General features: G+C 34.5%; 2 protein-coding genes across 2 annotated transcripts; one reads left to right on the forward strand and one right to left on the reverse strand.

Annotated features, from left to right (window-relative positions):
- Nucleotides 1–7951: 7951 nt before the first annotated feature.
- On the forward strand, nt 7952–8742 carry C06E1.1 (HVA22/TB2/DP1 family protein). The gene is made up of 3 exons (NM_066492.4): nt 7952–8089; nt 8134–8244; nt 8298–8742. Exons 1-3 carry the CDS (start codon nt 7964–7966, stop codon nt 8544–8546), a joined length of 486 nt encoding a protein of 161 aa, NP_498893.1. The 5' UTR covers nt 7952–7963; the 3' UTR covers nt 8547–8742.
- Nucleotides 8621–11903, reverse strand: C06E1.9 (ASCC2 family CUE domain-containing protein). The gene is made up of 7 exons (NM_066493.8): nt 11467–11903; nt 10646–10929; nt 10046–10168; nt 9765–9996; nt 9468–9707; nt 9041–9420; nt 8621–8965 (listed from the first exon to the last, which is right to left on the reverse strand). Exons 1-7 carry the CDS (start codon nt 11890–11892, stop codon nt 8719–8721), a joined length of 1932 nt encoding a protein of 643 aa, NP_498894.1. The 5' UTR covers nt 11893–11903; the 3' UTR covers nt 8621–8718.
- Nucleotides 11904–11912: the final 9 nt, after the last annotated feature.

An 11912-nucleotide genomic window follows, 5' to 3' on the forward strand; every position in this document is an offset into this window, starting at 1 on the left:
AAACATGAAGACACATGAAACAATACAAAGGCAGATAAAATGAGGAAGTAAAAAATCTGAAAATCGAATGAAAGAAAAGATGTGTGAGCTCATAGCATTTTGAGCACATAGGCACTTTTCAATGTGTGCAGGCAAAAGGCCATTATGATGACGGAGGAGGAAGAAGAAAGATGCAAAAAGTAATAAAAAAAGCTTAACTACAGGCATCCAGATCAATGACGCTGACGGTAAGAATGATCCATTCTCTTTTTAGTGTATGTCATGTAATCCCAAATCCAGATCATTTTACAAGAATGACTTGAATTTCTAAAATAGAATGTGCTGCAAGGATACGGTAGATTAACTCAGATAACGAATGAATCATTGCATTCAATGTTTTGGAGCAGCAGGAGCACGGGAATTTTATGAGAACGTGTGTGTGAGAAGCTTCAAATTTTAAAAGTAAATCGGAGGAGCTTGAAATCAGCAATCGTAGTATTATCTTTCAACATTATTGCCTGGTTTCGCGTACCTAATATATTTACAGAATTTTTGGGGCAACAGTTTCCAAGAATAACTTGTTTGGAGGCTTTTCCAAACTGTGACTCTTTGCTCCATTATTTAGAAGACGTTTTTTAATTTTGAACTCTTTCGTAGAAAAAAGAAGAACTTAGTGTGAACGTTGAGTAGCCAATAAATGGCAATTTGTCAGTATTCACTTATTTTAGGAGACTCTAAAAAGACAATCTCTGGAGTTTTTAGAAAACTCTAAAAAATGCTGGTCATGTTGGACTATTATTAGTGTATTCAAGTTTTGACATAGTCTCTTGTTTTGAAATTTATGAAATGGTTAAAACAGCTAGATTTAAAAATTTCATCAGCCATTGTTTGATCATCTGGGCAAATCTTAAAGCATAATCTTCTAATCTTTTTTGAGAGACCTGTTTTTAAAATCCAAAGAAAATCCTTCGAAGAAAGTTTATGGTTTGTACTTCAAAATCGTCGGACAAGTTGTTTCTAAGAAAGTGAAGCAAAAAAGGTTTAATGATGGATTTTGCATAAGAAAACTAAGTAGGTTTAAAGTTTAATCGCGGGGGAGTGTTTGCAAAAAAGGCACATCTTTAGGGACTTTTTTCTAGATTTAACAAATGAAAAAGCCGTGCAAATTTCAGTTTACTTGGTTCCCATATCCCAAAAAGAGACCATAAACATTAGATTAAAACTAGGCACTTGTAATAAGCCTAATGACGTGGCACCGAAATGTTGCAACCCGTGACTATGAACTATACAAGGTCAAACTGTCAATACACCTATCCTTTCCGCTAATTATCCATCGTCACCAAGACGGCTAAGACGGAAAAAAGATGAAGACGGACGGCAATGGATTGAAGGGAATAAGACGAAAGTGTCAATACGCAAAGACTAGGTCAAACCGGAGAAGATGAGAAAGTATAGAAGAATAAGAGATACAGACTAGAGGAATGACGTAAGGTTTCCAGGAGAAGCTAGGTGAGATGAAGTGGAAGTAAAGAATTTGGAAAAAAAATGTGCTAGAATTGGGGAGAAAATCTCAATAAATTGTAAGCATGTGAAGGCAGTGGGGAATGGGTTCTGAATTATTTCGAACACATAAGCTCCGGCAGTTGGGTTGCTACTTGTTAAAATACATCCTTAAAATTAGCAGAAGGAAACATTTCCATTTCAGAGTGATAGAAGTTCACAAACTACTAATTTGGAACTTTCCTTTTTCTGGAAAAAAGTTGACACCTCTGAAATGACACCATATTCACTAGTGTTCCTGAAAAGTTTTCCGTATTAGTTTTCATTAACAGCAAAAAAAAGTTGGCCCGAATGAAAAAAAATAGGCGGATACTCGGATGGTATATCCTGCCCATCGACAAGATGATCCTTGCTTCAATTGGTTTTAAGCCGCTTCCCAGATTTGATGAGCGAATTTGGCGATGAGCCGTGACGACGCGTACAGCCTCATTTGTGCAGGATCGAAAAAGCATCAGTTTTCGAGATAAGGCAAGACATGTGGAAAAAATGTTTTCTGACGCAATTGAGTTAAAAAGGGCGGGGCTATGGCTATGTGTACCGAAGTGTTGAGTACGTCAAATTTTTTGAAGTAAGTTCCTTTAGAATTTTAGATAAAGTTGAAGTTTGGTGGGAAGATCTGATAATAGTTTCTTTTTATACCACAATGTAATCAATATAAAAACATACATCGTTTTCCTATTTTACCTGGTTCAGTAGTCTGGAAGTTCCATGCCGCCATATTAAAGCTTAATAATTATAACTACTAATTTCGATATTAACTAGCAATGCCACAAATGGTAGTTTCATTTGAAATAGGAAAAAATAGAAAATTTTCAACTGGGTCATCTTTTTCCCAATTTTTTTAAAAACCAAAAATTGTCTTTTTTAAATTAAAAACCAGTTAAAATGGTTCAGCTGAAAATTCGCTCGCAAATTTTCGGCTTCAATTAGTTTATTTTTTCTCATTTTGTAAGTATATTGCAAACTGGGGACACAAAGAAAAATTTGATGTAAACCCCTTGTGCCTGTCACACAAAAATAAGACTAAATGTCTAAATATAAATATTGGTACTTTCCTTGTATTTCCTGAGACTTAAGATCTTTGAGGAAGATCGCAAAATTTCGAAATTCACTCTGTAGGATTTTCTAGATTTAGCATCGAAATGCTCAATCAACAGATCATTCGGAATGACAATATGCAATCTTTGATGATGCTTACCATTTTTGAAATAAAAAACCCTGCCGTCTTCTGACCCATCAATTAGTCATTGACAAAAAATGAGAATGAAATTGGATTGACTCTTTAAAATCCGGTAAAATATATAATGCCGACGTCGCATCAAAAACTACAATCTGATAGTAATCCGCTTGTTTCTCTTTCGTAGTTTGACGTGTTTTTTCATCCCGGGCCCGTGTCTGACTTATTAGGGAAATATGTGTCTGAGGATGATATATTGACAAGAAACTATTTTTGATTTGAAATGTAGCTGGTAGGATTTTATTTATTTGAAATCTTGTATTTTTGGTAGGATTAAAAGACTATAATCTATTTTTAAAAATATCTAAGACTGTGGTTAAGATATTGAAATCGAGATGCAGGCAAATTGTGCAGGTAACTCAATTACTGGAAGGTAGAACCCTTAATCTTTTCGTCAAATTATTCCTATAGAGTCTTTAAGATATAATCTTTGTTCAGCTTGTCACCTAACATCAAGAATGCTTCTTAAACCCATGTGACACATTTCACAACTAAAAGATCTACTATTTTGAGCTTTCTAGAGACGCGTATGATACTTGGCAATGTGCCAATTAAATAGCTAACACAAATCATGTTAAGTTAATTGTAGGGTTCTTATTTCTACAAGTATTGCGCGTAATAAATTGATGAATGCATTTCAATTGAAAAGTAAGTGGGTCATCTCAGAAGTGAGCAGCTATATAGTGGTAAATTGAGATAGACAAGTGAAAATAGATTTCAAACCTGGGAAAAGATACTCAATAAGTTGAAAATGTCTCCACAATTTTCACATAAATCATGTCAGCATGCCTGCCTCTACTCACCTACCGCCTCCTCTTCTAACACTTAAAAGCTCACCAAGTTCATATCACAGATTCAATACAGGCTAATCGCACACGGGGCAGGCGGAAGAGATTGGTAGGAGGCAAGAGAAAAGGCGGATGAGAAGCGCTCCTTCACGACTCAACTAGGTTGAACTCTAGATTTCAGACAGTATTCTCAGTATAGGACGACAAAATTAGTAACCAAGCAGCCCTATCGTGTAACCATCACATTTGAAAAAAAGAGATATAAATTGCGCAAAAGTCGGCCTCAAAACTCAAGGAAAATCACAAAAATCTTTCCAATTCGGAAGATGCTAAGAAGGCAACGGACTTTTGGAAAAATGAAAAAAAAACAATTCGACTTTTTTGAACTTTGATTAGATATTGCTGGTATAGTTGAGGTTGAAACTTATAAATAAACTGGTATAGAACATTTTCAGCTTTCACTAATAAAAGCTCAGTTTCAGTAGTTATAGAGAAAAAATAATGTTCTGTTGAATTAGTGAAAATATAAGATTAGCTTTCTAAAACCTATGTTTACCCTATTCAGTCATATGAAACGGGTAGTAAATTATAAGTTTACAGATTGACGTAAAGAAACTTTTTTTACATTTTGAACTGTACTTTTGTAGACACCTTCAAATGTAAAGTCTCTGTGGCAAGTTGAAAAAATGAACTTTGGCAGGAATAAGCTTGAAGATAAAAATCTCAGTATGAAGTCATCAAATGACGTGATTTCTCGACTTCTTATTTCTCCGGATCGTCCGTCCGGAGAGGCGTCGAAATGCGGAAATGGGGCCAGCGGAGGTCGGGAAGCAGTGCGCGCAATCGTAGCCATCCAAATAGCCGATCGTTGAAAATAAACATTATTATGTATTAGAAGGAAGAGAAAAAGAAAAAGAAGGGATGGAAGAATTGCGCAACTCTCGATTTAACCTAGTTGAATCCTAAGAACTGTCTCCGAAAAACGATAACGGCATCCTGCCCGGGCTTTTTGTATGTCTACTTTCCTTCGGGAAGAGATGAAGGCTTAGTTCGGATAGCAGGAAAGTTCGGTAAGCCAGAAGAAATAGATGGCTAAAACTGATATATTGTTCGAACTAGAGCAATATCCGAAGATAAAAAAAATGTTCTGAATTTTAACGCTCTGGTCTAAACAACATCATGCAAGCAGTTGTTGCTTGGCATTTCGTCCTAGAAACAATAAGTTTCAAAATTCAAGTGTTCCGATTTTTCGTTAGAAAAAACTTCCGGTTTTATCAGAATAATTAAATCACGCAATGTTTTACTTTCTGTATTGAATAGCCTTTTTCACAGTAAGCAATACATTTTTAACGATCATTCAAATACCGAGAAGACAATATCTGTCTAATTGTAAGGTTTTTTATCTTAAAGAATGTAGAATAAATTCATTATAGCTATTTATTGTAACTACCTCTTTTCCTCTAAATATTCCGGCTAGCTAATCCTAAAACCGTGCACTACTAAAATAAATATTTTATATTGTTGTAGAAATGTCTCCATATTGTTTTTCTACCTGTTTGTAATTTTTTCTTCCAAAAATATATTCCAAATGAATCAAAAATACAATAAAAGTAGCATCAAACATTGCAGAATAAAAATAATTCTAAACGTATACGGTAGGCAACCCGGGCTTAAATTTTTGTTTTTGTTCACCTTGAAAAGCTTCACCGAAGCTAGCTTATCCAGGATTTTCAGTTTCTTTTAGCTAGATTGACCACAGGCATTATTTGTTTTTCAGAGCAGGATATGAGACAAAGATAAGCTTTGGGTACCGTAATCTTCATATCATAAGATTTTTAGGGGGAATATGATGTAGCTGAAAATAAGAAAAGGGTTCATTCAGAGGAAAAGGATTTCATTGGAATTTGCAAAAAAAAATGAGGATAAACTTGGAAATCATTTTTTGAAAGATACAATAACAATAAATAAATATAGCATTGGCAGTAAATTAACAAAACAATTGTATTCAATTTCAAATAATTTTTTAGCGCGATTTGAGAGACAAGAATACGGTATCCTGTCTTGAAATGGCCTAATTCTTTTTTTCAAACTGCCAATAAGAGTGTGCATCTTTAAATTGTCTGTGGTTCACAATGTTCTCTAGTGTTATATTGAAAAACATACTATTTTGGAAAACTAATTGATAGGGATTTCTGATTTTATTCGTAACCTAAAATGGTGGAAAATGATGCAGATGAAACAATTTTGGGGTGCGGTTGCTACATGAGTACCATTAATATTTTTTCAATATACAGACACATTTTTGGAAAATCTCATTTCAGATTGTTTCTTAATTTTTAAAGAGAAAATTTGCTGCAATAAATACCAAAACTTATCACTGACGTCAACGAAAGTACTAGTTTCTTAGACTATGATTAGCCACTTGTAATTGCCAGTTTTCCATCTTTTTTAGCTCTAAATTCTACAAGATTTCAATGTTTTTCTCAAAACTAGAATGCAATTTTACGAACTCTCGTTTTTTTTCTGTAGCTCACTAAGCAATTTGGAGAAAACTCGTGGGAAAATTCCATAAAAATCACCAGAAATTTTGTAGCGAAAACGTATGTATATTGATGTTGGTTTGGAGGTAATACGTCGGGATTTTGACAGAATATTGTATTTGAAAAACGGGCAAATAAACGGGATTTGATCTGAATTCATTTGACTATAAACTCCAAATCTCAAAAAACGGATGACACAATTGGATACGTCACATAATTGTGATCATGCAAAAGGGAATGATTTTGGGGTTATAGATAGTTTTATTGAAATATTAGCTTTGTAGATAATTAACATGTGAAATTTGATTCAAAATTCTACAAAAGATTACTGTAGATTGAAGAATCGAATTTTCGAGTTATTTCCAGGATTCATATTGTCCCCCTGTGATTTGTGCCCCTGTAATTGCAGTATGTTTATCAAATGATTCTGTTCGCTATAGATATTGTAATTTTTCGCTGTTCACCAATCTAACCAACTATTTAAAAAATTCAGACACCATCTTCCTTGGTGTTAAATTTCTAATGGAGAAGGCAATTCCAACCGAGATATCAGCTGTTTGAGTTTTGTGCAAGCATGGTGCATAGACAAGAAAGAATGGTATAAATTTGGCAACTGAAATGCCGGTTCAATTTAAAAATTTCAGTAAATTTCAAACTGCTATTTCATAGAACTGAAATGCCGGTTCAATTTAAAAATTTCAGTAAATTTCAAACTGCTATTTCATAGAAAAAAGCATAAATCGTTTGAAATAGTTTGATAGTTGACAATTTTTGAGAAAACTTTTTTTTTTTAATAAAGATGGTCAATATATCAGTTGTCAAAGTTGAGAGAAACATGGTGCATCGACAAGAATGCAACAAACAAACTCTGGAAGCGTTTATTTCAGTTCACTACATAGTTTTTATGAAACTTTTTTGAGTAACATATTTTGAAAAACATGTCTTCTTTTTAATATAATGTTTTGTCAGAACTGGAATATTCCAGTGTTCTTCTCTTTTTTGCACATCTTTCAGGCATTCCAAGTAGGTACAAAGACAGACCTATGCCGGAGCTATTTGGTAGGCAGTGACGTAGACAAGCGGTCTCTCTCTTCGTTCGTATCGATACCAATCGATACGGTCCCTCTATAATCCGTCTGTGCATCATTTGCTCTATATAATTGAGTGAGATAGTACTGTAGATTAAGAGAGTGCAGTGCTCAGGTGAAAACGTTCCATCTGCTCCTCTCTTGTATGTTGCAAATGGCAGAAATATGCTCATTTCTTTGTTTTGTTGTTCGTCTTTGCGAGCTAGAACCGATATATTTCTGGAAACATTTATACATTTACATTTGGAAAATAAGTTTAATTTTTGAAAGTTTCCATTAAAGCTTATCGGCTTTATGATAAAATCTCAACTTATCGAAAACTAATTGTATGACTCATACGATATCTAAAACAAATAGAAAACGAGAGTCTTTGCTGTCCTACCACCCAGCAAACTTTCCATCAAAATAACGAAAACTGACCATGACTTTTTTGAAGAAAAAAAGTAATCGGTTTTTAAATAGTTTCGCAATTTCTCACCGACTAATCATTATTGCATGCATAATTTTATAAAAAGCCACGATTTGCAATTGATTCTCATCTTTGCCGTCTTTTGTTCCTCACTTTTCCATCCCTTTTTATTATTTTATCGTTCGTTTTGTTTTTCGCCTCGCTTTATGTGACTTTAATATTTTCACATTTCATCGTTTCCTCTCTTTTTAACTTCCTTCTTGATATTTGATCAGTCTTTTCTTATTATGTAATCTTCGAAAATGTTGAATAGTTCGGTAGAGCGCGACTTCCCACATTACATAATTTCCAGATATTCAAAAATGGCGACAATTATTGCAAAAATCGAGTCAAAAATCAACGAGTATTTGAAAGCAAGAAACAAGGAAGACTGGAAAGAAAAGACTTTCACTCAAGCTGAAAAGTTTTCTGGAATTCCAAGAGAAAGAGTAGGTTATATAATGTCTTAATTAAAAACAATATTTGTTTTCAGATCGTCTCAATGGCATTCCTGATGCTTTCCATCTACGTTCTTCTCGGCAACTTCCTCCCACTCTTCTCTCATATCATTTGCATCTTCTGGCCAGTCAAAGAGAGCTTCATGGTAAATTTCAACTATCTTCATTTTCATTAGAAATCAACTGAACACTCTTACAGATCCTCCGCCAACAGAAGAATCCATCAGACAACATTCTCCTCTATTGGATTCTCTATGCAATGGTTTCACTTTTTGACTATTCTGCTCTTCCTGGAGTCCCATTCTATTACTTCGCTAAAACCGGGCTCTTCCTCTCGATCACCACAAATGGCTTCGATAAACTCAAGGAATGGTCTGAGCCAGCTCTGAAATTCACCGAAACATGGGTTCTGGTGACTCCACCGCCGCCTGGAGAGGAGGAAAACTGAGCTCTCTGAATTTATGGAAATTTACGGAACTGACACTTTGACACGCACGGGATTTTTTTTTGAACATGTTTTTTTTTAAACTGATATAATTTATTTATCACCCAGCCAAATTTACACCGAATTGTATTGCTATCACAAGTGTAAAGAAATCATTGGTTTGTAAATCGAATTCTCAATAAACTCCTCGTTTCTTTCTATCAGCTCCACGTTGCTTGATATCCGACTTGTGTTTCTCTTTCATTTGACGATCATGTCCTCCAGTATATCCATCTGCAGATGGGGCTCCACCACGATTGCCACCTCGGGCTCCACGACCTCCACGTCCACCACGGGATCCTTGATATGGAGGTGGTTGAGATAAACCAGGTGGTGCAGAAGATCCAGCTTCATCCTCTTCTGACGATGTTTCTAGTTCTTGGCTGAAATTAATATTCTCATGATTTTAATTTAAAAGTTGCAGTGCAATATGAATTTAAATCTGACCAAAAACTAACTTTAATCTTTCAATATTGAATTCTCTTCCATCAAACTCATCATCGTATTCATCATCATAAACTCCATTTCCTCCATCATTCGGGGTCTCGTAACGATACTTATTATATGTTGGCCGAATTGCCACTTTATCTGCTTCACTGATTTTTAAGGAGTTCAATGCCGAATACTTTTTCGAAGTCGCAAGAGGAACAAGATTCTCAGCATCAACAGCAATTTTTTCAGAAGGCGATGAGGGTCCAGCAGCATCTGCTCGGATTTTCTGAAGCTTCGTAAGAACTGAAGTCCGATAGGCTTCGGCATGTGCTCGAAGTTCAGCTTGCTGATCGACTGGTGGAGATGGTGGCCGATCCGAGAGGATTGGGGCGAGAGAGAAGAGGTTCTATAAATATAAATATTATAAAAATGATGGATCAAGAAATAACTGACCGATGCAGATTTCGTTTCATTATTCTTTCTTGTCTCCTCATCTTTTGCCCGTTTGTCTGCCCTCGCCAACTTCTCAATTTCATCCGATGCAGTGAAATCCAACGGTGGCCATTCTCCTGATCCTATACCAGCTCTCAACTCAACATTTTCCAAACGCAGAAGTTCCAGTGGAAGATTTTCACGAGACAGCAAGCTTGCCAGTGTGACTTCAGAATCGTAAGAGAAATGACGAAGTGCGAGCTGTAAAATTAAAATTTGAAAAAAAAATGTTGTAGATCCATATTCCAATTAACGTACATGTACGAATTCAGCAGAGAAATGTGGTAAAATCTCGCGAATCGATGCTATCTGGGCTCTGACAAGTTCATCAAGAGGAGCTCCAAGATTTTCCAAGTAACCACATCTACGAAGTCGCTCAATTGTTTCTACTTCAAGTATATGTTTCGAATCTTCAATTGAAGAGACAATTTTCGGTGAAAACGAACTTAAAAGATTGTCATGTCCCATTTCAGAAGCGTAGCCGACAAATCTGAAATTTTTCAAAAATTCGTTTTTTCAAGTAGAAAATTAAAAGTTACCTAGATGCTTTTTCCAATTCCTGTCGAACTCTTTCTCTAACCTTGTACTTTGTGTTCGGAGCCATTTCAATGAAAACTTCTAAAATTGATTGCAATGCGAACCGACGTGCCAAGAAGACTTTTCTGAAAATTTACACTTATATAAAAGGCAACTCTGAAATAGGTTTACCTAACATCAGTGTTTTAGATTTCTCGCTTTTCGCCCTTTTCGTTTTTTCATATTTTTAGCGAAAAAATATTTTTTTTTTTTGCTTTTTCGAAAAAAAAGTGAACGAAAAAGAAGAAAAAACGAAAAATTCTGATATACTGAAGAATTCATGAATGTTTAAGTTTTACAATTATTCCAAAAAATCACTCTCGAAAATATAAGTGACAAAAAAATTTTGGTGGAAATATTCAAGTTTTGAAAATACAGTTTCAAATTAAAACTTTTTTTGTTTTTTTTTTCGTTTTCTTCTTTTTTTTAGCTAAACCTTTTTTCGCTTTCAAAAAATTTTTTCCATGTTTTGACAAAATGTTCATCTAAATTTTATGGTTTCTAGTTCAATTTCCATCTTTTTCAACACAATTATTATGTACAAATTGATAATTTATAACTACCTCAATGGAAAACCATCCAATGCCATCGCCACATCAAACATCATCGGATAATCGTAAAAATTGGTTATTTTTTCAAAAATTTCCGGAATTCGAGTCATCCAGATTTTCGAAACTTTCATACTTTGCTTTTCCAGAAAATCGGTAATTTTTTGGGCATTTTTCACGGAAGCTCCAACAGCCACGAGCACTTCAACACATAGATTTGCATATTTTTGACGCATCGGTGAATCTCTGACGCAATTTTCGAATTGAGGTGCTCCATAGGTTAGAAGACGGTCGAATTTCTGAAATATATTTTTTTAAATTTAAAATTTATTAAATTTGGTTCAATATTTTCAAGTATCTCTTCTATCCAAATTAATCCAGCCACTTGATCTCCAGACTTTTATCAGATTATGACCAAACTAAGATTAACAGATAGATTTGCAAATAAATCGGATTTTTCAGAATTACAAAAAATCTGAGGTTTTGGATTATACTGGATGATTGGAAGATGATCTGTATTAGGTGCTTATTAAGAAAACTTATCGAATAAAATGAAATTGTAGAGATAAGGAAAACGACTGTGCATTTTTTGCAAAAAAGTTATAACGAAATTTTTAGGAAATTTCAGGGAAATTTCATTTCGTACATTTTTACATTTTTTCGAGTTTCGAAAAAAAACCGAAAATTTCAGTTATATGATTTGCTCTGTAAACACATCGAAAAAAAGCGGCAATCGTTTAGTCTAAATTTGTCCACAAACTAAAACTTTTTTAGCATTTTTACAAGCGGAAATATGTTTTAATAAATAATTTTCTCCAAAATACTATGTTTTTCACCTTATCAAACATAGAAAAATAATCTTCTACATCATCTTCCGTAATTGATCGACTTTCTTGTGTCATTTTGAAAATTCTTGTCGCATCTTCATCTTCCAACAATGAGAACAAATCAATAAGACTATTTTTCTGAAAGTCCGGACTCTTTTTCCATCCATTTTCCAATAAAACTGGCACGGTTTTCGTCAAATTTTCTAGTAAATTTCGGTGAGCTGATTCCCACGATGTTTTCGATGAAATCGCCGAGAATCTGAAGGAATCCGATTTTCTTGGTAGTGATGCGACAACAGAGTTGAATATTTCCATGAGACCTCCTTCCTTTCGAGCTAATTTCAGAGATATTTGATGGGAAATTGTTTCACAACTAGCTTCCCATAGAACTAGATCCGAATCGGCAGAAAGTGCTCCAATTTCTACTAGACGCATTTTTTGAATAACTGAAAAAT

This window comes from Caenorhabditis elegans, chromosome III (assembly GCF_000002985.6).
Source record: "Caenorhabditis elegans chromosome III".
In the NCBI taxonomy this organism is placed as follows: domain Eukaryota; kingdom Metazoa; phylum Nematoda; class Chromadorea; order Rhabditida; family Rhabditidae; genus Caenorhabditis; species Caenorhabditis elegans.

What these genes read in the sequence shown, in the direction of transcription:
- C06E1.9 (NM_066493.8), bottom strand. Translation starts at nt 11,892, where the DNA reads ATGCGTCTAGTAGAAATTGGAGCACTTTCTGCCGATTCGGATCTAGTT. An exon ending in TTGGATGGTTTTCCATTGAG is followed by an intron (nt 10,169 to 10,645) that starts GTAGTTATAAAT and finishes GTAAATTTTCAG; the next exon opens with AAAAGTCTTCTTGGCACGTC. An exon ending in GAATTGGAAAAAGCATCTAG is followed by an intron (nt 9,997 to 10,045) that starts GTAACTTTTAAT and finishes GAAAAATTTCAG; the next exon opens with ATTTGTCGGCTACGCTTCTG.
- C06E1.1 (NM_066492.4), top strand. Translation starts at nt 7,964, where the DNA reads ATGGCGACAATTATTGCAAAAATCGAGTCAAAAATCAACGAGTATTTG. An exon ending in CTGGAATTCCAAGAGAAAGA is followed by an intron (nt 8,090 to 8,133) that starts GTAGGTTATATA and finishes ATTTGTTTTCAG; the next exon opens with ATCGTCTCAATGGCATTCCT. An exon ending in CAGTCAAAGAGAGCTTCATG is followed by an intron (nt 8,245 to 8,297) that starts GTAAATTTCAAC and finishes ACACTCTTACAG; the next exon opens with ATCCTCCGCCAACAGAAGAA.